At 44.0% G+C, this 24,395-nt stretch overlaps 1 protein-coding gene across 5 annotated transcripts in view; it reads left to right on the forward strand.

The window, feature by feature from the left end:
* MINDY4 (MINDY lysine 48 deubiquitinase 4) overlaps nt 1-24,395 on the forward strand; it is a 169,753-nt gene that overhangs the window by 77,953 nt on the left and 67,405 nt on the right. For all 5 annotated transcript variants that reach the window (XM_058180226.1, XM_058180225.1, XM_058180222.1 and 2 more), the window contains 3 exons: nt 6,515-6,578; nt 9,891-10,052; nt 15,467-15,647. In XM_058180226.1, coding sequence (XP_058036209.1) covers nt 6,515-6,578; nt 9,891-10,052; nt 15,467-15,647 — 407 coding nt within the window. The remainder of the gene's footprint in view (nt 1-6,514; nt 6,579-9,890; nt 10,053-15,466; nt 15,648-24,395) is intronic.

The raw sequence follows: 24,395 nt of genomic DNA on the forward strand, positions 1-24,395 counted from the left end.
AACTCCAGGTGACCAGGAGATGACAAGAAAAAGTGCTTCTTCCTCTCTCTTGTTGCAACAAGTGGTCATCCGGATTTTAAGAGGTCTCTTCGGTTGAGATTCACCTTTGAAGGTGGCGTCAACATTTCAAGCAAGTCAAGAGACGGATGTAGCTGGAAAGTTCTCAGCCAGCTCCAACATTTGTTTCTTTGGGAGAGTTAATGTCTGGTTAAACCTCTCCACAGTTGGTGGCTTGAAAGTAGAACCCTCTTGGATGGAAGACAAAACCTGGAAATACTGAAAAACATCCAGTTTTGGTCACCACGTTACAAAATAAAAAAATGTTGAGACTTTGGAAAGTGTGCAGAGAAGAGCAACTAAGATGATTAGAGTCCTGGAGGCTAAAACATACGAAGAATGATTGCAGGAACTGGGCATGGCTAGTCAAGAGGCAAGAAGGACTAAGTGGGACAGGATAGCAGTATTTCATTATTTGAGGGGGGCTGCCACAAAGAAGAGGGGCTGCCACCTGTTATCCAAAGCAACACAAGGCAAGACAAGAAACAATGGATGGAAATTATTCAAGGAGGGAAGCAACCTGGAATTAAGGAGAAACTTCTTAAGAGTGAGGACAATTAACCAGTGGAACAGCTTGCCTCCAGAAGTCGTGGGTGTTCCATCTATGGAGGTTTTTAAGAAGAGATTGTCTGGAATGGTATAGGGCCTCCTGCTTGAGCAGGGGTTGGATTAGAAGACCTCCAATGCCCCTTCCAGCTCTATTCTGATCGATCGATTGATGGAGAGGGTACGCAACTTGGGCGTTCTCCTGGATGGACGGCTGTCTTTCGAAGACCATTTGACGGCCGTCTCCAGGAGAGCTTTTTACCAGGTTCGCCTGGTCCGCCAGTTGCGCCCCTTTCTAGACCGGGATGCCTTATGCACGGTCACTCATGCTCTCGTGACATCTCGTCTGGACTACTGCAATGCTCTCTACATGGGGCTCCCCTTGAGGAGCACCCGGAGACTCCAGGTAGTTCAGAATGCGGCTGCGCGGGTGATAGAGGGAGCCCCTCGTGGCTCCCATGTAACACCTCTCCTCCGCAGACTGCACCTGTGGTTTTCCGGGTGCACTTCAAGGTTTTGGTAATGATCTTTAAAGTGCTCCATGGCATAGGGCCGGGTTACTTACGGGACCGTCTGCTGCCACCGAATGCCTCCCACCGACCCGTGCGCTCCCACAGGGAGGGACTCCTCAGGGTGCCGTCAGCTAGGCAGTGCCGACTGGCGACGCCCAGGGGAAGGGCCTTTTCTGTGGGGGCTCCCACCCTCTGGAACGAGCTTCCCCCAGGACTTCGTCAACTTCCCGACCTTCGGACCTTCCGCCGCGAGCTTAAGACACATCTATTTATTTGCGCAGGACTGGACTAGATTTTTTAAATTTTAATTGTTTAAATTTTAGATTTGGTTTTAAATTGGGGTTTTATTATTTATATGTCTATTTTAAATATTCGGCCTATTTAATAAGTTTTTTAGACTAATGTTTTACTTTGTATATTTATGTTGTTTTTATTTGGCTGAGTCCCTAGGGAGATAGGGCGGTATAAAAATATGAATGAATGAATAAATAAATAAATAAATAGTCACACTGAGCTTCTGCAAGTTTCTGGTAGCGTGTGCGTTCTTCCATTTTCTCTATGCCTTTTAACAACAATTCCCATTGGCCCTGCTGGTCAAAAACCCTTGAGCTCCAACTCCTTCTTCAAGTGCACTGAGATGTTAGTTGGCTTCTTTTGGAAAGAGGCTTCCTAAACCTTTAGAAATGCCATTCAATGTTGCAGGCTATTGCCTCTCTAGGAAAAATGATGGGAAACACAGATGTGGCTATTGCTCCAGTGCCTTAAGCATCAACTTGGCGTTCCCAGAACGTTTGCAACCATGGATGGAATTAGAACTTCCTCCTATTGTCCACACTCGATGTCCCTCAGCTCCTGGCTGACGCATATTTGATCCGTGAGTTGGCTTCAAGCAAGGCCATGGGAATTCCACAGCGCCGGTCATTCAGTGAAAAAATGGCCGGTGGCCGAAAAATACTCAATAATCTCACCAACTTTCCATTTTCTTCTTCTTCCGGCAATGTTTGGGACTTGACATTCTTTGAAAGAGTCCCTAATATAAATCAACTCTTAGAATTGTTCTTTGATGATGGTGGTTTGTTAATATAAACCCTTTTTTTAGTGAGATCAGCTCGCTTTCCACGGCCGCCCGTTAAAAAGCTTTTTTTAGTCCAAATACTTCCTCGATAATGCCGAGCTTCGGTTTGGCATTCCAGGGAACAATTACAATTATTCCTTGCTTTTATTTTTAGAATCAGAGGTGTTTTTTTTTTAAAGCAAGCAAAAAAATTAGTATTTGACTTTAAGATGTGATTCTCGCCCCCCTCTTTTAGTTAAAATCCTAGTTAAACTCCTCCGATTTTAGAGGAAGCCCGATATGGACATTGAAAATGTATCCTGTGGTTTGGATTCATCTTTTTTTTTTTTTTGAGTGAGAAAGGTTTAAATATTTAATTTATTTTTAAAAAAATAATAACAAAAGAGCTTTCAGCATGCAGAGGATCAAGATGTACTGGAAGATTTCTGTAACGGTATTACAGATAGTTCTTAGAACAGTTTGTTTAGTGATCGTTCGAAGTTACAATGGAAATTGAAAAAAGTGACATACCATTTTTTACATTTTCAATCATTGCTGCATCCCACCCGGTCATGAGATGAAAATTCAGACACTTGACCACTGACTCATATTTATGACGGTTGCAGTATCCCAGGTTCATGTGACCTACTGATGAGCAGATTCATTTAACAACCGTGTTACTAACTTTATATTACGATTTATATTAATATTGATTGTTTCCTGATTGCTTATTTGTACCCTATGACTATCATTGTGTTGTATCATTAAGTGTTAAATTTGTACCTAGGACTATCATTAAGTGTTGTACTTTGATGAACGTATCTTTTCTTTTATGTACACTGAGAGCAAGACAAATTCCTTGTGTGGCCAATCACACTTGGCCAATAAAGAATTCTATTCTATTCTATTCTATTCTATTCTATTCTATTCTATTCTAGTCCTAGTCCTAGTCCTAGTCCTAGTCCTAGTCTAGTCTGGTCTAATAATTGCAGTGATTTACTTAACAACTGTGGCAAGATAGGTTGTAAAATGGGGCAAAACTCTCTTAACAAATGTCTCACCTAGCAACAGAAACTTTGGGCTTAATTTTGGTCATAAGTTGAGGACTACCTCTATTTCATTTTGTGAACATGAGCTGCTATTGGTTGAGTCAAAATAAGTGGATAAGATTTCACTGAATTGTGAGAATTATTCAGAAATTTGGTGGGATTTGATATGGGGCACTTGCAAATCTGCACTCAGTGCTAATTTGGAATACCTTCGTGCAATGTTTGCTGATATTGGCAACTTTAAGACGGGTGGACTTCAACTCCCAGAGTTCCCCAGCCAACATATTTTGGCTGGGGAAGTTGGAATGCATCCGTTTTAAAGTGGCCAGATTTTAACAAAACTGCATTAGACAGTCTGTTCCGTTAGGATCAGCTCTTACCATCAGCTCTCAAAGTTGCTTTTCAAAAGACAGCTGCACATTCTTGGTTTTATTCCTTGAAAACGTTTCCCTTCTCATCCAGGAAGCTTCTTCAGTGGTGACTGAATGGTGGAGGATAGGAGGATTTATATTCCTTGCAGTCATCTGGTCATTAGCGCTCTCTCTGAGAGTTGTTGAGGCTTCCCCTTCCACCATTCAGTCAGAACTGAAGAAGCTTCTTGAATGAGAAGAGAAATGACTTCAGGGAAGAAAAAAAAAACCCAAGGAAATCCAGTTGACTTTTGAAAATTTATCCTGTGGTTTGGATTCATTTTTCTTTTTGAGTGAAAAGGTATAAATATTTAATTTCTTTTTTAAAATAAATAAGAAAAGGGCTTACAACATGACCTGAGAACTATGACAGATACAGTAGTGGCCAAAATTGTGGAAACCTTTTGGGAAAAGTGTATTTTTGAAGCTTGATGGCTAATAACCACCAGTTGTTTTTGAAGTTTCAAGAGAATCCTATTCCACTGCTGGAATGGCCTTGGAATAGCCCAGACCTTCACCCCATTGAAAATCTATGGAGCAGCCGACTAAAGAAACTTGTTAGTCAGAAGTGACCCAGCAATAAAACCCAGTTAATAGAAGCCATCTTTCAATCTTGGTTTTACACATCAGAACAGCTGCAGAACTAAAAGACTTGGTTCACTCCACGGGAAGACATTTTAAAGCCATAATTCATGGTAAAGGTTACCCAACTAAGGATTAACTGACATAGTGATAATTTTTGTATATCTCGTTTTTTCTATAGTGATAATTTTTGTATATCTGGTTTTGTCTACGTGTTTCACTTTTCTTCTTTATACTGTAACTGCTATTCTAATAGCAAATTCTTCCTAAAAGTTATTGCATTACATTATTGATTAAATTATTTTTCCATTGATATATAATTTTATGGTACTACTCAAAAAAAAAAAAGTGGCGTTATTAGCTAATTTTAGAAAATACACTTTCCCCAAAAGGTTTTCACAATTTTGGCCACTACTGTACTTAACATTGGAACATTCTTCCTGACATCCAAGCGAAGCAAAACAAAACAAAACAAAACCTTGCAATTTAAGCAGGAATTTGATTGTTTGACATGATGGCAGAACTAACAAGATGCTGTTAAAATGAATCTGCCTTCTCAAAATGTGAACCCCAAATCCCTGGGATTAAATATCAGTCCCCCCAGATAAGAGATAGATGGGAAACACAGCTAGATGAACTAATTTATAATTTATAATAATCTATTTCATTGAGAGGCTACGTTAACAAAATCCTGGAGGTCTGATAATAAACATCCATCCTCCGTTTTAACTGCTTGAGGTGAGGCCTTCAAAGTTTTTTTTCCTCTCACAGTTTAGTGACTTCAAGCTCCTTATCTGATTGTTTTTCATCCACACCTTCCATAACAGGTAGTCCTTGATCTTTAACCATTCATTTACTGACCACTCAAAGTTATAATGGCACTTGAAGAAAACAACTTAGGGCCATTTTTCACACCTACGACTGTTGCAGTATTCCCCGGGGTCACATGATCAAAATCTGGTTGCTTGGTCATGAAATGGGGCAAAACCAGGGTTGAAATCCAGCAGGTTCTGACAGGTTCTGGAGAACCGGTAGCGGAAATTTTGAGTGGTTCGGAGAACAGGTTAATGCCATCTTTGGCTGGTCCCGGAATGGAGTGGGAATGGAGATTTTGCAGTATCCTTCCCCCAGGAGTGGGGAGGGAATGGGGATTTTGCAACATCCATCCCCCAGGAGTGGGGTATGAATGGGGATTTTGCAATATCCTTCCCCCAGGAATAGGGAGGGAATGGGGATTTTGCAGTATCCTTCTCCCAGGAGTAGGGTGGGAATGGGGATTTTGCAGTATCCTCCCCCAGGAGTGGGGAGGGAATGGGGATTTTGCAGTATCGTTCACCCAGGAGTAGGGAGGGAATGGGGATTTTGCAATATCCTTCCCCCAGGAGTAGGGAGGGAATGGAGATTTTGCAACATCCTTCCCCCAGGAGTAGGGAGGGAATGGGGATTTTGCAATATCCTTCTCCCTGGAGTGGGTTATGAATGCGGATTTTGCAATATCCTTCCCCCAGGAGTAGGGAGGGAATGGGGATTTTGCAATATCCTTCCCCCAGGAGTAGGGAGGGAATGGGGATTTTGCAACATCCTTCCCTCAGGAGTAGGGAGGGAATGGGGATTTTGCAACATCCATCCCCCAGGAGTGGGGTATGAATGGGGATTTTGCAACATTCATCCCCCAGGAGTGGGGAGGGAATGGGGATTTTGCAGTATCCTCCCCCAGGAGTGGGGTATGAATGTGGATTTTGCAACATCCTTCCCCCAGGAGTAGGGAGGGAATGGGGATTTTGCAATATCCTTCTCCCAGGAGTGGGGTATGAATGCGGATTTTGCAATATCCTTCCCCCAGGAGTAGGGAGGGAATGGGGATTTTGCAATATCCTTCTCCCAGGAGTAGGGTGGGAATGGGGATTTTGCAATATCCTCCCCCAGGAGTAGGGAGGGAATGGGGATTTTGCAACATCCATCCTCCAGGAGTGGAGTATGAATGGGGATTTTGCAACATCCATCCCCCAGGAGTGGGGAGGGAATGGGGATTTTGCAGTATCCTCCCCCAGGAGTGGGGAGGGAATGGGGATTTTGCAATTTCCTTCCCGTGCCGTGCCCACCAAGCCACACCTACACAAACGGTAGTGAAAAAAAATTTGAATTCCACCACTGGGCAAAACTCGCGTAACAACTGTCTCAATTATCAACAGAAACGTTGACCTTCTGAGGGAGATAACCAGATTTCAAGCTGCAAAAAGGAGAAAGACACACAAGTTTCGTACATTTAATTTTGATGAGGATCTTGCTTTTCTTCCCCAACAGAGTCCGTGGAGATGTGGATGTCACCGCAAGCACACTGATTGGTGCACACGGATATTGCACGCAGGTAAGTAGCCAAGCAGGGTCCGTGCGTTGGCGTTGCAACTAACCAACCAGTCCATCCGGAGTTGTTAGTTCCCAAGGGGTCAAGTCAAGGAAAGCTGCAACACCAGGTCCCACACAAGGGTAAATTACCTGATCAGTGTCACTGATCTGGGGCTGTGGTGGCTCACGTGGTAAAATGCTGAGCCTGCGTTCTGCTGACGTCGGCAGCTCGATTCCTGTGAGCAATTAAACTGTGTAGGGATAGGAAAGGAGTCTCCTCCGACTGCCTACAGGCATTCAGGTTTTCTGCGGGTAAGACAGGGGTGAAATGCTCTTGGCTCGGACCGGATTGCCCGATTCAGTAGCAATGGTGGCGGGTGGTTTGGAGAACCGGTAGCAAAAATCCCTGCCCCCCCTCCTACCCCCGCGGCCGAAAAAATGCTTTTAAAAGTAAAAAAAAAAAAGCCTCTGATGATCGCGTGGCTGAGTTGGGCTCGTCAGAACCTTTTAAAAACATTTTTTTACAATCTCTTCAGCCGAAGAGCTTGTAGAAAACATGCTTTTAAAAGGTTCTAGCGGTTGGGCAACTCAGCTGGGATCATCAGAACCCTTTAAAAGCTTTTTTTTTTCCTCTGGTGATTCCAGCTGAGTTGCCTGATCATCAGAGGCTTTTAAAAGCATTTTTTACAGAAAAAAGTAGAAAAAAATGCTTTTAAAAGTTAAAAAAAAAAAAGTTGACCATGCCCACCCAGTCACATTAAACCCCCCCAAGCCACGCCCACAGAACCGGTAGTAACAAATTTTACATTTTACCCCTGGGGTAAGACAACACCGCCCGAAAAAATTCCTTTCAGAGGCTCTTTTGGTGATCCCTGGCTAACACGTGCCATGCTCAAACAAACAAACAAACAAAAAGTGTCACATCCTGTCCTAGAGACGATTGAACCCATAGGGGCCCCCTAATGCAGACTTCTCGGTGGTGGCCCCCTTCTGTGGTACGTCGTTGCACGTTCAGTCTGCCGCCTTCTTACTCCTACAGAAAGATTCAAATGTGGTTCGTTTGTGACACATTTTTAGGAAGTTGAAGTTTGACCTGGCTTTAATTTAATTTAATTTTTTATTTTTTATTGTTTTATTTTTAATTTACATTTTATTTTATTATTTTATATTTTATTTCATTTTATTCATTTATTATTTTGTTTCACATTTTATTTTATTATTTTAAATTTTCGATTTTATTTTATTTAATATTTAATTTAATTAAATTATTATTTTTAACTTTATTTTCCACATTAAACGTTTTCTATTCCACTTTTAATATTTTAGAAATAACTGGAGGTGGCAAACATATCCAGCACATTTTCCTCCTCTTATTTTCCCCACAAAAGCTGACCTTTAAGGTGGGTTAGAAACTAAGGGAGAGTGACTGGCCCAAAGCCACCCAGCCAGCTTTCACAGCTAAGGCAAGGCTAAAACTCTCCTGGTCTCTCCCAGTCTCTAGCCTGGTGCCTCAATCACTGGAACAAACTGGTTCTCTTTTATATCTGTTTTCTGTTCCTTTGGGTGGCTGATGAATCTGCCTTCTTTGTTCCCCTAGAACAGTGATGGATAACCTTAAACCAGGGGTGTCCAAACTTGGCAACTTTAAGATTTTAAACTTTAACTTTAAAACTTTAAACTTTAACTTTTATCTTTAAGACTTTAAAGACTTTAAGACTTGTAGAAATGGTGGTAGACTTTAGGAGAAACCCTTCCATACTTCCACCTCTCACAATACTTGACAACACAGTATCAACAGTAGAAACCTTCAAATTTCTGGGTTCTATCATATCGCAAGATCTCAAATGGACAGCTAACATCAAAAACATCATCAAAAAAGGACAACAAAGAATGTTCTTTCTGCGCCAACTCAGTAAGCTCAAACTGCCCAAGGAGCTGCTGATTCAGTTCTACAGAGGAATTATTGAGTCTGTCATTTGCACCTCTATAACTGTCTGGTTCGGTTCTGCAACCCAACAAGAAAGACACAGACTTCAGAGGATAATTAGAACTGCAGAAAAAATAATTGCTACCAACCTGCCTTCCATTGAGGACCTGTATACTGCACGAATCAAGAAGAGGGCCGTGAAAATATTTGCAGATCCCTCGCATCCTGGACATAAACTGTTTCAACTCCTACCCTCAAAACGACGCTATAGAGCACTGCACACCAGAACAACTAGACACAAGAACAGTTTTTTCCCGAAGGCCATCACTCTGCTAAACAAATAATTCCCTCAACACTGTCAGACTATTTACTAAATCTACACTACTATTAATCTTCTCATCGTTTTCATCACCAATCTCTTTCCACTTAGAACTGTATGACTGTAACTTTTTGTTGCTATCATTAAGGGTTAAATTGCAACCTATGACCATCATTTGTGTTGTATATGTTGTACCTTTGATGAAGGTATTTTTTTTTCTTTTATATACACTGAGAGCATATGCACCAAAACAAATTCCTTGTGTGTCCAATCACACTTGGCCAATAAATTCTATTCTATTCTATTCTATTCTATTCTATTCTATTCTATTCTATTCTATTCTATTCTATTCTATTCTATTCTATTCTATTCAACTCCCAGCTGGCTGAGGAATTCTGGGAGTTGAAGTCCACAAGTTTTAAAGTTGCCAAGTTTGGACACCCCTGCCTTAAACACTCAAAGAGCCACAAAGAGCCTAACCGGAAGCTCCCCGTTCAATTCTGGAGCCGACCAGAAGTCCAGTTCCCCCACCATAGAGTCTCCTCCTAGCGCAGCGTCCTTTTTCCTCCGCCTTTTCGCCATCCTTTTCCTATTCCTATTAAGCTTCCCTATAACCAAAAACAGAGGGACACGGTGGCTCAGGGGCTAGGATGTTGAGCTTGTCGATCGAAAGGTCGGCAGCTTGGCGGTTCGAATCCCTACTGCTGCCGTGTAATGGGGTGAGCTCCCGTTACTTGTCCCAGCTTCCACCAACCTAGCAGTTTCAAAAGCACATAAAAATGCAAATAGAAAAAATAGGGACCACCTTTGGTGGGAAGGTAACAGCACTCCATGCGCCTTTGGCGTTGAGTCATGCCCATGGAGACGTCTTCGGACAGTGCTGGTTCTTCGGGTTTGAAACGGAGATGAGCACCGCCCCCTAGAGTCGGCAACGACTAGCACGTATGTGCGAAGGGAACCTTTACGTTTACCTTATAACCAAAAAACGGTTATCTTATTTTATCTTATCTCCATCCGTTATTTTATTTTACCTTATCTCCATCCGTCCAGTGCCTAATCGACCCACCATTTTCTTCTCCTGAAACTAGGAACTGGTCAACTTGCTACTGACCGGCAAGGCCGTATCCAACGTCTTCAACGATGTGATGGAGCTGGACTCAGGAAACGGCAACATCACTGTCCTGAAAGGCATCGATGGCCGTAGCGACCTGGGCTTGCTGTCACTCTTTGAGCATTATGACGTCTGCCAGGTATGGAGAAGACTTGCGGAACAGCTGGTATTAACGCCCCTTCGTCTGAAATCACATGAAGTGGGGGTACAGCTTTATAAGGCCTTGCTAAGACCAAACCTGGAATACTGCAACCAGTTTTGGTCGCCACGATATTAAAAAAAACTCGAGAAAGAGTGCAGAGAGGAGCAACAAAGATGATTAAGGGACTGGAGGCTAGAACATATTAAGAGCAGTTGCTGGAATTGGGTGGGTCTAGTTTAATGAAAAAAAGGACCAAGGGAGACATGATAGCAGTCTTCCAATATCTCAGGGGTTGTCACAAAGAAGAGGGAGTCAAGCTATTCTCCAAAGCACCTGAGGGTAGAACAAGAAGCAATGGGTGGAAACTCATCAAGGAGAGAAGTAACCTGGAACTAAGGAGGAATTTCCCAACATTGAGAACAATCAACCAATGCAATAGGTTGACTTCAGAAGTTGTGAGTTCTCCAACACTGAAGAGATTGAACAGCCATTTATTTGAAATGGTATAGGGCCATGATGACGAACCTATGGCATGCGTGCCATAAGTTGCACGCAGGGCTTTCTCTGGGCAGGGCACTGTCACCCCAGTTCAGCTCCGCTGCGCATATTTGTGCACCTCCTGCTGGCCAGCTGGTCGTTGGGTCTCTGCCGTGCATGCGGGGGTGTGGGGTGTGTGCGGGGGCTGCGCGAGCATGCGGAGGTGGGAGGGTGGGGTGTATGCAGCAGAGACCATGGGCACGTTGCATTTGGGGGGTTTGGGCATGCGCGCATTCACGTGTGTGCGCACACGCTTTGGGCACTTGGTCCAGAAAAGGTTAGCCATCATTGGTATAGGGTCTCCTGCCTGAGCAAGGGATTGGAGTAGAAGACCTCCAAAATCCCTTCCAACTCTGTTATTCTGTTATCCCAAACTAATCTATCCATCAAGTAACTCAAAAGGAGGTTGAGTTTATTTGAGTTCAGCTAACAAGATTTTGGTCGCCACTGAAGTCAACACAAACATTTGCTGTTTCGGCCTGTATCTCTCTCTGTCTTCCGCCTTGTTCTCTACGCCAGTTTTCTCCTTAATTCCATTTCAAGTAACTTCCTTTTTTTCTACTAAGCTAACAACCATAATTGTTGCTCTGTTGCTAATCGAGACATTTCTTAAGCGAGTTTTGTCTCATTTTGCGACCTTTCCTGCCACGGTTTCTAAGTTAATCACTGCAGTCGTTAAATTGGTAACACGGTTGTTAAGTGTAATCTGGCTTCCCTGTTGACTTTGCTTGTCAGAAGGTCACAAAAGGGGATCACGTGGCTCCCCGGGACGCTGCAGGTGTCATAAATATGAGCCAGATGGTTAGCATTTGAATTTTGATCACCTGACCATGGAGATGGTGCAGCGGTCGTAAGTGTGAAAAAATGGTCATAAATCACTTTTTTCAGCGCTGTTGTAGCTTCGAACAATCCCTAGACGAATTGTTGTGAGTCAAAGACTACCTATAAGTTGCAAAATTGGAATCTGGATGGTTCCCACATCAGTTCTCAGCCTTTTTACCTTGGAGATGTGTGGACTTCAATACCCAGAATTCTCCAGCCGGCTTTACTGGGAATACTGGGAATTGAAGGCCGCACATCTTCAAGTTGCCAAATTGTAGAAACATGGATTTTGAAGACTTGAGTCTTTGGGGAATTGTTTTTGCCAGTCATTCCAATTTCTTTCTCTCCCTAAATGAGAACTTTATAATCAATTAAAAGATTGCTTAACTGAAAACGTGCCGGTATTCCTAATAGGGCTTAGTTTGAAATGTATCTCTGTACACAGAAGGGATAACAAAATAAAATAAACTAAAAAAGTAAGAAGGTTTGCCTGTATTTTGGTGGGTGAGGGAGGACAACTTCATTTGCTGGAGAAGCATGAAAAAAAAAAAAATCTCAGAAATACCCTTTTTGAGCTGTTTGGTGTTGATGTTGGCACGGCCAGAAACCGAAGTGGAATCTAATCCCTTGCAATTATCCATCCAGAAATGCAGACATTCCTCTTGTCCGAAGCTAAAAGAGATTAAATCCCCGAGAGAAATACCGCAGGTTCTAGAAAGTGAAAACTCCTGAGGTCCAAGTGGAGAAATCATTTCTCCTTCTGCACATTGTCTGCTTCTCACTTTGTTCAACACTCGTCGGCCTCCATAATGCTCCTCTTTTACTTTAATCTTTGCTTTTTATTTTACTCTTTACGTTCCTCTTTTTATTTTATTCTTTCCTCTTTATTTTACTCTTTATGAGCCACGGTGGTGCAGTGGTTAGAGTGCAGTACTGCAGGCTACTTCTGCCGGCTGCCTGTAATTTGGCAGTTCGAATCTCACCAGGCTCAAGGTTGACTCAGCCTTCCATCCTTCCGAGGTGGGTAAAATGAGGACCCAGATGGTTGGGGGGGCGATAGGCTGACTCTGTAAACCGCTTAGAGAGGGCTGTAAAAGCACTGTGAAGTGGTATATAAGTCTAAGTGTTTTTGCTATTCCTCCCTCCCTCCCTCCTTTCCCTTTCCTTCCTTCCCCTCCCTCCCTCCCTCCTTTCCCTTTCCTTCCCTTCCCTCCCTCCCTCCCTCCCTCCCTCCCTCCCAGTGGTTCGAATGCAGTATTGCAGGCTAATTCTGCCAAGTGCCAGCAGTTCAAATCTCATCAGCTCAAGGTTGACTCAGCCTTCCATCTTTCCAAGGGTTCTGGGAGTTGAAGTCTGCCAGGCTTAAAGTTGCCAAGGTTGGAGACCCCTCTTCTAGACCAACCTACTGCTCAGGCAGGAGACCCTATACCATTTCAGAGAAATGATTGTCCAATCTCTTCTTAAAAACATCCAATGATGGAGAACCCACAACTTCTTGAGGCAAGTCGTTCCACTGGTTAATTGTTCTCACTGGCAGGAAATTTCCTATTTAGTTCTAAGTTGTTTCACTCCCTGATTAGTTTCCAACTGTTAATAATTGCTCAGAGGCGCTGAACAATTGCTTGGATTAAGGCGACCTCTTTGGCTACTTGGAGGTGATACTATAACTTATTTATTATTATTTAATAAGTTTTTTAATTGATGTTTTATTTTGTATTTTTATGTACGTTTTATCTGGCTGTAAACCGCCCTGAGTCCCTAGGGAGATAGGGCGGTATAAAAATGTGAAAAAATAAATAAATAAATAAATAAATAAATAAATAAATAAATAAATAAATAAATAAATAAATAAATAAATAAATAAATAAATAACTGTAAAAAGAAATTGGGCAGAGATATATATGTTGCCTTCAAAGTGTAAAAACCTCCAGGACTGGAGCACCCACAACTTCTGTTGTTCCACTGGTTGATTTTTCTCACTGTCAGGAAGTTTCTCCTCAGTTCTAGGTTGCTTCTATCTTTGGTTAGCTTCCATCCGTTGCTTCTTGTCTTGCCTTCGGGTGCTTTGGACAATAGGTGGAACCTCTCTTCTTTATGGCAGTCCCCTCAAATATTGGAAGGCTACCATCATGTTATGCTAGTCCTTCTTTTCATTGAACTAGACGTACCCAATTCCTGCAACCTTTCATCATATATTTTTTGGGAAATCTGCTGCGAAGCTTTTAAACTTTTTAAAAATTTGGGCAGGAATCAGTGGCTTCACTCCAAAGAAATACCCCAGTGTGTTTCTAACTGGACATTAAAAGAGACTCTGAGGTTGGAGCTCAAGGGAACTAAAAGGCCACATTTGCTTTGCAAAGTGCTACCATATGCCAGCGCTTAAGAAAGGAAATCCGTCCGATTTTATCTTCCCCAGCTGAATGGGCCCTTTTGTTCCCCTTTGGGGAGCATCGCTCTAAACTTGGAATCTCTCTTCGCAGTTCAAGAACTTATGCAGCCCAGCCAAGAAAGAGAATAACTGGGGAGAGTCAAACAATGGCTTTTAAAATAGAGAAAACAGTTATCCGAGGATGTGTTTCTCAACTTTGGGGACTTTTTAGACCTGTGGACTTAGTTTATGGAGATTCTCAGTCATCCACGGTTGTCCCAAAGGGTTTTTTTTTCAAGAGGCAACTGGACTTCCTTTGTTTTTCTTTGAAGACGTTTCACATCTCATCCAAGAAGCTTCTCCAGCTTTGACTGGATGGTGAGGAATGGAAGGATTTTTTTATTCCTTGCAGACAAGGCTGGTCATTTGCGTCCTTTTGGAGGTTTATCTGTGTCCTCAGGGTCACTTGAGTGGTGCAAATGTTTGTGGAGCCTTCTTGGAGCTGCTGAAAGGGCTTGTGTTGTAGAATGGAGATAGGTGATGTCGTATCCCTCCCACTACTCTGTTGAGAAAGGGCTGTTCAGTTTTGACCTAGACGGCCTCTTTGACCCCCTCTTTCATATATAATATGTAGGTTTTGGCATATTCGGGTCTTTTCCCATGTAAGGTTGAGAGTATCTTGGCGACGTTTCGACGAGGTCTCACTCATCATCTTCAGGCTGGTGCTTTCGGCTTTGTGCTTGTGCAAGCAAAGCGTGGCCGGAGCTGCCGTCTCTCTATAAATACTGGTGGGGAGGTGGGGAGTGTTGCTGTGAGTGGGTTGGTTGGCTGTGTGGTTGCATCTTGATTGGTAGATGGAGTGGGTGTTTGCAGATTGGTCGGCTGTTTCGTAGCATCCTGTGTGGGTGTGGTCCTAGTCTTTTGCATTGTAACGACCTGGTTAATGGGCTGTGTGGAAACATCCTGTGTTCTGGGAATGTGACAATGGGCAGCTCTGACCACGCTTTGCTCGCACAAGCACGAAGCCGAAAGCATCAGCCTGAAGATGATGAGTGAGAAGTCGTCAAAACGTGTTTTTTTAAATTTGCATTTATATCCCGCCCTTCTCCGAAGACTCAGGGCGGCTTACATTATGTTAGCAATAGTCTTCATTCTATTTGTATATTTATATACAAAGTCAACTTATTGCCCCCAAGAATCTGGGTCCTCATTTTACCTACCTTATAAAGGATGGAAGGCTGAGTCAACCTTGGGCCTGGTGGGACTAGAACCTGCAGTAATTGCAGGCAGCTGCTGTTAATAACAGACTGCATTAGCAGTCTGAGCCACAGAGGCCCTTTATAAAACGTCACCAAGATACTCTCAATCTTACACGGGAAAAGATCCGAATATGCCAAGACCTACATACCTACACCCGTGACAACCTACGAATATATATGTGTGTGTGTGTGTGTGTGTGTGTGTGTGTGCACATACATACACACATAGGTTTTGGTATGTTCGGGTCTTTTCTCGTGTAAGATTGAAAGTATTTAGGAAATGTTTCGATGAGATCTCACTCATCATCTTCAGGCTTGGGTTTTTTGGCTTTATTCTTACGTGAGCAAAGTGTGGATTTAAACTGCTGTTTCTCTATAAATTTATATAAATGCCCTTTCTTCTTTCTTCTTGTCGTTTTGCTCAGGTGGGCTGTTATCTCAAGACCCCCAGGTTTCCAATTTGGGTGGTATGCAGTGAGAGCCACTTCAGCGTCCTCTTCTGCTTGCGAAAGGATTTGCTGGGAGACTGGAGGACAGAACGCCGGTTTGACCTGTATTACTACGACGGTTTAGCCAATCAGCAAGAAGAGATCCGTCTAACCATCGGTAAGAGAATCGAAAACCTTTCAAGAAATATGAACAAGGTTCAGGGAGTGTCGAACATACGACCAATATAGCCTTCCCTGTGTTCTTGGCACATCATAATTCGTAGTTTTCCTCAACCTTATTGTTGTGTTTGTGCCCCCCGAGCCGGCCCCCCTGCCAGAAAGTGACTTGGAAAGTGAGGGGGAAGGGCCATCAGGACTTACCTCGGGAGCACCGGCGTCCCTGGCTCAGCTCCAGGAGCCAGAGGCAGGCCAGGTGGAGGAGATAATGAGGCCTCCGTCCCCTGACTCTTTTCCCCCCCAGGCCACGCCTCCAGACCCGGCTGATGGCAATCAGGCCTGGCTGGACCTTAGGTTTCATAGGCAGGAGAGGCGGGAACGACAGAAGCAGGGGTGGGGCAGGCCTAGGAAGTCTGAGTCATGGAGCCACACCCCACAGGATATAAAAGCAGCAAGAGCTGCTATACCACTTCGTAGCAAGCAAATCAACTGCTTAACTAGAGCTGAAGTATTGTTTGTTCCTGGTTGACTCATGAAGGGAGATAACAGAGTCACTTGGCAGACACTTGCTAGTTTGCTGCCAGAGTTGATAGTTGCCGGCTAATTAAGTCATCGCTTGGACTGAGGCGAGGGGGACAGAACACTTAGTAGCACAACTTACAGACTTACAGCTTCATTAGTAGCACAACTTACAGACTTCTCAGATTTCACCTGTGCTAACTAGGAATTGTGGTTTTGACAGATATGACTGATATGGCTAAAAGAAAATATTTGTAACTCAGGACTGAATTGTGGGTTCCTTGGTGCTTTCTAAGCTCGGGGGATTTCAGGCGGACATTAGATTACCAAGCTAGGTAAGAGCATCAGTGCTAAAGAGGAGGAGGAGGAGAAGGAGAAGAAGGAGAAGAAGGAGGAGGAGGAGGAGGAGAGGGAAGGAGGAGGAGAACTGTGAGATCTCTGGTGGTGTTTTTTTTTTCCAGACAATGACCCAGCTAGAGGTAATGGAACAATCTAGAGATTAATATTGGCCAACAAGCAAGAAGTTAAACAATAACCCAATCAAGAAACTACCGATTCAGACGAACAAGCTAACCGTAAACAATAGCCTAATCAACGATCACCAAGAAAGAAATATTCCTACCAACACTGAGATGCAATTCACTGGTATATAAACATAGAGCAAATGCCACTCCCTTTCCACCATTGATAATGTCACCTAATTGGGTCATGAAGTATCTGCAAGAAAGCAACCAAGTCTTTTTCCTCCTCCTCTTCCTCCTCCTCTTCCTCCTCCTCCTCCTCCTCCTCCTCCTTGCAGCACTGATGATATTATCTAGTTGGGTCATGAAGTGTCTGCAAGAAAGCAGCCAAGTCTTTTTCTTCCTCCTCCTCTTCCTCCTCCTCCTCCTCCTCCTCCTCCTCCTCCTTGCAGCACTGATGATATTATCTAGTTGGGTCATGAAGTGTCTGCAAGAAAGCAGCCAAGTCTTTTTCCTCCTCCTCCTCCTCCTCCTCCTCCTCCTCCTCCTCCTTGCAGCACTGATGATATTATCTAGTTGGGTCATGAAATGTCTGCAAGAAAACCGCTGAACTCACAGAGCACCAAGGACCTACTGATAGGAAGGCATTTAATTAGCTTTTTTTCAGAGGCTTTAAACAGAGAAATGATTTTACCCATTTTCTTGCTCTCCCCCTTAGCCAGTTTATTTCTGCACTAAATTTTAAGCCACTCAGAGTTGTTTAGACTACCTTCTACGTTTCATTAATCATAATTAATGGATCTTCACTTTTTTGAAGATCTCTCCCAGGGTCAGTTAGGGAAAACAAGACTGCAGATTACCAGAATCACAGGTCATTCCAGGTAAAATATTTCGGGGGAGGGCAAAGTCCAGTTATGCTGCAATCTGCACATTTATCTAGAACATTCGGCCTCTGACTGAAATGCCAGGGGCCTTTTTCCAAAGAAAATGAAGAAAAAGGAGCGAGCAGGGAAAAAAAGATACCAATAACAACACCCCAACAAGTCTAATTTCATGTCATCCTTTTACTTCAGTCAAATCAATGCACACATGCCTACCTAAATGTGATCAGGCAGCATAGCCAAGGAAATCCTAACCTGTATTTTATGCCCAAAGGAAATTGGTATGTATCTGCGAGTGTGTGCATGTGTGTACAGGTAATCCTCGACCTACGACCACAGTTGTGGCCAAAATTTCTAGTTGTTAAGTGAGACATATGTAAATTTTGCCGCATTTTACAAATTTTCCTGCCACAATTGTTAAGTGAATCTCTCTCTCTCTCTCTCCTTCCCTCTCCCTCTCTTTCTCTCTCATCTGTCTCTGTATCTAACTTTTCTGTTTCTTTCGGTCTCTGTCTTTATCATCTCTCACTGTACCTCTCTCTCTCTCTCTCATCTCTCTGTCTATCTTCTCTGTTTCTCTTTGTTTCTCTGTATCCCTCTATCATTTCTCTCTGTATCTATCTTCTTTGTCTCTTTGTCTCTGTCTCTCTCTTTATCATCCATCCTTCATCTGTCTATCTATCTGTCTGTCTATCTATCTATCTATCTATCTATCTATCTATCTATCTATCTATCTATCTATCTACCTACCTACCTACCTACCTACCTAATCTATCTATCGATCATCCACCATCCATCCATCCATCCATCATCCATCCATCTATCCATCTATCATCCATCCATTTATCCATCCATCTATCCATCCATCCATTCATCTATCCATCCATCCATCCATCCATCCATCCATCCATCCATCCATTTATCCATTCATCTATCCATCTATCCATCCATCCATCCATCCATCCATTTATCCATTCATCTATCCATCTATCCATCCATCCATCCATCCATCCATTTATCCATTCATCTATCCATCTATCCATCCATCCATCCATCCATCCATCCATCCATCCATCCATCCATCCATCCATCCATCCATCCATCCATCCATTTATCCATTCATCTATTCATCCATCCATCCATCCATTTATCCATTCATCTATCCATCCATCCATTTATCCATTCATCTATCCATCTATCCATCCATCCATCCATCCATCCATTTATCCATTCATCTATTCATCCATCCATCTATCTATCCATCTATCCATCCATCCATCCACCCATCCATCCATATATTTATCTATCATCTGTTTCTCTCTTTCTCCCTCCCTCCCTTGCCAACAGGTGCAAGTTATCAATACAGCTAGTTCTCAATTTACAACTATTCATTTAGTGCTGTCAAACTTGGTCCTTGACTTTTGGACTTCAACTCCCAGAGTTCCTCAGCCAGCTTTGCTGGCTGAGGACTCTGGGAGTTATCAATACAGCTAGTTCTCAATTTACAACTATTCATTTAGTGACTATTTGAAATTACAGTAACACCGAAAAAAAGGACTCAATGACTGTTTTTCACACCTACTACCATTGCCGCATCCCTGTTATCATGTGATCAAAATTTGGACACTGGGCAACTGTTTCATACCTATGACAATTATAGTCTCCCAGGTTACATAATCCCCTTTTGTGACCGTCTGACAAGCAAAGTCCGTAAGAGAAGCCAGATTCACTTAACAACTGTGTTACCAACTTAAATCAACTGCAATGGTTCACTTTAACAACCAAGGCAAGAAAGGTCGTGAACTGGGCGAAATGGAACAAATGTCTTGCTTGAACAACAGAAATTTTTGGCTCGGTTGTGGTCCTAAGTTGAGGACTACCCGTACAGTAGGGACCAAAAATTTAGAGTTAAAAATGATGTGGTTGTTAAGTGAGGCATTGCATAGTTTTACCAGCTTCTTTTTAACCACCATTGTTAAGTGGATTGCCAGAGTTATTAAGCAAGACACTGCGCGATCGCAACGGGTGAATTTCCTCCTGACTCCCTCAGTGACTTGCAAGAGGGCTGGCTGGGTTACGGTCGCAAACGCTGCTCTCCTGGGACCACACAATTCTGCAATCCCGTCGTAAAAGTGAATTTGTTGCCAAGAACCCAGATGACAATCACCTGGCCTCGGGAACTCAGGAAAGTCAACCGGGGTTTGAGTGGGGAGCGGGAAGCTGGATTCATTTAAAGACCAGGCAGTTAATTCACTGAACAACTGCAGTGGCTTGCTTAACCACCGTGGCAAAAAAAAAAAAAAAAAGGTCATAAAATGGAGCCCCGGAATCTCCTTTCAGCGGAGAGGGGGTGTCATAAACATTTAGTTAATAAATAAAACGAATGAATTCAGGCTGGGCTCCCTCCCCACCGTTGGAAGTTCTGTTCCCAATTCTCAAGCCGCGGTCGTTCACTCGAGTACTTAACGGAAATACAGGAAAATGGCAAGCTATTAATTTTTTTTTTTCAAGCAATGTCCGTTGCAGTAAATTTCAGGCAGTTTTATTTTTATTATTTTTTTAACCTCCGCTGTCCATTAGCTCGCAATTCCAAACAGGCAGGTAGCGTTTGAAAAAACCTTTATCAAAAAAACGAGTCGCATTTACAGCGCGGGGCGCCGTCACTCTCTCGCCTGCCCGGTTTTCCTCTCTTGCTCCTGGGTCAGGTGCCCTTGATTTTCTCCTGTTTATTTCTCACCTCCACGGTGTAATTGCAGAGCTGTGGAGCCTGACTTTCCTGTCTTCCTTGTGGTCTCCCCCCAACTTGTTAGCCTGTTGTCATCTTTGGCAGGTTGAAATTTTTGTTTTCACAGGACGCCCACAGATCTAACCATCCTGTCTGTCCCCCCCCCCCCCCGCATCCCACTTCAACCTCCTGGTAGATGGGGAGGGGGGGATATAACTTGTTTTGAAAGAAATGGGGTAGAGTTTGCTATTTCGCTGCTTCAATTTGCTCTCCTTTTTTTTTTTATTTGCATTTTTATCCCGCCCTTCTCCGAAGACTCAGGGCGGCTTACACTACATCAAGCAATAGTCTTCATCCTATTTGTATATTTATATACAAAGTCAACTTATTGCCCCCAACAATCTGGGTCCTCATTTTACCTACCTTATAAAGGATGGAAGGCTGAGTCAACCTTGGGCCTGGTGGGACTATTTATTTATTTATTTATTAATTATTTAGATTTTTATACCGCCCTTCTCCCGAAGGACTCAGGGCGGTGTACAGCCAGAATAAAAACAGTACAATATACAAATTAAGACAAAAGTTAAAATAACATATTCTATAAATGGCCGAAAATTTAAAACCGTCAAATTTGACCCATAAAATTCATAAAAATACCCCAATTACAATTATTAAAATTCAAAAAGTTTAAAAATTAAGCCAGTCCCGCTTGAATTAATAAATGAGTTTTTAATTCCTGACGAAAGGTCCGAAGGTCAGGTAATTGGCGCAAACCGGAGGGAAGTTCGTTCCAGAGGGTAGGTGCTCCAACAGAGAAGGCCCTACCCCTGGGGGCCGCCAGCCGACATTGCTTGGCGGATGGCACCCTGAGAAGACCCTCTGTGTGAGAGCGTACGGGTCGGTGGGAGGCATAAGGTAACAGCAGGCAGTCTCGTAAGTACCCGTGCCCTAAGCCATGGAGCGCTTTGAAGGTGGTAACCAACACCTTGAAGCGCACCCGAAAGACCACAGGTAGCCAGTGCAGACTGCGCAGGAGCGGTGTTACACGGGAGCAACTAGACCCGGGAGCACGGGACTAGAACCTGCAGTAATTGTAGGCAGCTGTGTTAATAACAGACTGTCTTAGCAGTCTGAGCCACAGAGGCCCTTCTTCTTGGGTTTGGGGCAGACTTTGGTCCAGAAGCTGCATCCCTCTTCTCTCAGCTTCTCCTGCTTTCTTGGCTAAAACTCAGCCTTTGGTTATGCACAGCCCCGAGGATTGGGGGAAAAGACAGAGAAGCCGAAGTAATGAAAAGTGCAGGAAGTCCTCACTTAATAACCACTTAGTGACGGTTCAAAGTTACGGCAGACTACAGGTAGTCCTCGACTTACAACAGATGACGCTGAAAAAGCGTCTTATGGAAAATGACCATTTTTTCACACCAGGACACACCAGTATCCTCCGCTGTAGTCTCTCAGACTGCCCAGATTTGTGTCCCTTGTGTAGTTGGCACTATCTAACCATCTCATCCTATGCCACCCCCCCCACCCTTCTCTTTTCGCCCTCCATCTTTCCCAACTTCAGGGACTTCTCCAACCCTTCATTAACTCCCTCTCTCTTTTTTTTCTCCATTTGGTGACCAAAATATTTGAGCTTCGGCTTCAAGATCTGTCCTTTCAGTCAGGGTTGGTTTCCTTCAGCATTGGCTGATTGTCTATGGAGATCCTCAGTCATCCAGGTCACGGCTGTCCCAAAGGTGGCTCTTCAGGAGGCAGCTGGACGTTTCGCTTCTCATCCAAGAAGCATTTTCAGCTCTGAAGGAAGGATGTATACTCCTTGCAGACAGCTGATCGTTTGCATCCCTTTAGCGAGTCATTGAGGCCACTTGGAGATTTATCTATGTCAGGGGTCTGCAACCTTGGTAACTTTAAGCCTGGAGGACTTCAACTCCCAGAATGCCCCAGCCAGCTTTGCTGGCTGGGGCATTCTGCGAGTTGAAGTCTGCCAGGCTTAAAGTTGCCAAGGTTGGAGGCCCCTGATCTATGTCCTCAGGGTCACCTGAGTGGTGCAAATGGTTCCTGCAGTTTGCAATTTTTCCTCTGGAAATCCATTCCTTAAACTGTTGTGGTCCGCCAGCAGCTGCCTGCAGAGCTGGCAGTTGAGTCAGACAGCTATGAGGCTGAGGAAGAACATGGGCCAGTCCTGGAGGTTGGGGAAGGCCCGGATGAGGGCTCTGCATCGGAGGCAGAGGTGGGGCCAGGGCCATTGGGGAGTGATGTGCGGACTCCGGAGCCTCCAGATGCTGACAGTAGTGAGGCAGAGGAACAGGAGGAGCCTGTTCCTAATGCACGCATGAGAAGAGCTGAGCAGCTCAAGCAAAGAGGACGACTGGGGAGTAGGGCCAAGAGATGACTGGCCCCTCCCATAAGGCTTAAAAGACCAGCAACGGTGTTTGGGCTCTTTGCCAGAAAACAATGTTGATAGCTTTGTCTTGTTGCCTTCGTTTCGTATCGGTATCTTCTGAACTTTTGCCAAGAAAGGCCTTTGGCAGTTCCCTAATTGGACCAAGGTTGGTGAAAGGACTGAAGAATTTGTGTTGGGAGGAATTTGCTTTAATTTGGTTGAACTACACTGGGAATGAGTTAATTCTCAGCTATTCTAATAAAGTTTGTTTGTTTGTTTTTACACTGACTGAATTTCCTACTTGGGCCTGGGTCACAACACTTACTCTCACACCGTTCCAAGGGTGTCATCCCAAATTCCAAGTTATGGTTGTCCCAAAGGTGTCTCAAAAGTCCAAGAGGCGACTGGACTTTCTGGTAGTTTTTTTTTCTCCTTTTGAAGACATTTTGCTTCTTATCCAAGAAGCTTCTTCAGCTCTGACCGGAGGGTGTGGAATGGGAAGATTTATGACCAGCTGTCTGCAAGGAGTATAAATCCTTCCGTTCCCCACCATCGAGTCAGAACTGAAGAAGCTTCTTGGATGAGAAGCGGAACCTCTTCAAAAGAAAAAAACCAGAAAGCCCAGTTGCCCCCTGAAAAACCTGTAGGACATAGGATGGTGCAATAGGAGGGGGTACCCAGAGTTCATCTAGCTTATCTCTTTGCATCCAGTTGCCTCTTGAACATCGACTGATTGGATCTCCTTGAAGTCCAAGGGTCCCTTAAGAGCAGTGGTTCTCGACCTTTATAGTGCTGCGACCCCTTTAATACAATTCCCCACGAAGTGGCAACCCCCAACCGTACAATTATTTTTTTTTAGGCAACGATCTCAGTGCGCCTCAGCAGCCGCAGAAGGGGGGGGAAAGCGGCAAACTGTTTTTTTGAATTTATCGCGCCTGAAGCTGTATTGGCTAGCGATCTGAACTGCTTGCAATTGCCTTGAGGACAGAGGCATTAAAGCAGAGACTCCTCCCCTATTAAGTTTATCGCGCCTGAAGCCAGATTAGGCTAGCGATGGTGAGTGATTGCAGCTGGCTTGAGAGGGAGACATCAGAGCAAAGATTTCTCTCTTTTTTAATTCATCGCGCCTGAAGCCGAATTCGGCTAGCGATTTGAAGAGCCTGCAGCTGGCTTGTGGAGTCAACCATTGGAGCGCGATTCTTCCACTCGCAAGTATACTTCCCATATTTCCAATGGTCTTAGGCGACCCCTGGCAAATCGTCATTCGACCCCCAACGGGATCGCGACCCACAGGTTGAGAACCACTGCTCAAGAGCCTTCTCCAGCACCACCATTCGAAAACATCAGTTCTCCAGCCTCCCTTATGGTCCAGTTCTCGCAGCCATACATGACTCCTGGGAAAACCCAAGTATCAAAATGGTTTAGATCAGGTCAGCTTCAGGGTTGACTATATCAGAGGTGGGTTTCAGCAGGTTCTGACCAGTTCTGGAGAACCGGTAGCGGAAATTTTGAGTAGTTCGGAGAACCGGTAGTAAAAATTCTGACTGGCCCCGCCCCCATCTATTTTCCGCCTCCCGAGTCCCAGCTGATCGGGAGGAAATGGGGATTTTGCAGTAACCTTCCTTCCACACCCACCAAGCCACACCCACCAAGCCATGCCACGCCCATCAAGCCACACCCACAGAACCAGTAGTAAAAAAAAATGAAACCCACCACTGGACTATATGGACCTTTGTTAGCGAGGTTGGTGTCCCTGCCTAGGTTTGCCATTGCTTTCCTC

The sequence above is a fragment of the Ahaetulla prasina genome, chromosome 4, assembly GCF_028640845.1.
Source record: "Ahaetulla prasina isolate Xishuangbanna chromosome 4, ASM2864084v1, whole genome shotgun sequence".
Classification (NCBI taxonomy): Eukaryota; Metazoa; Chordata; class Lepidosauria; order Squamata; family Colubridae; genus Ahaetulla; species Ahaetulla prasina.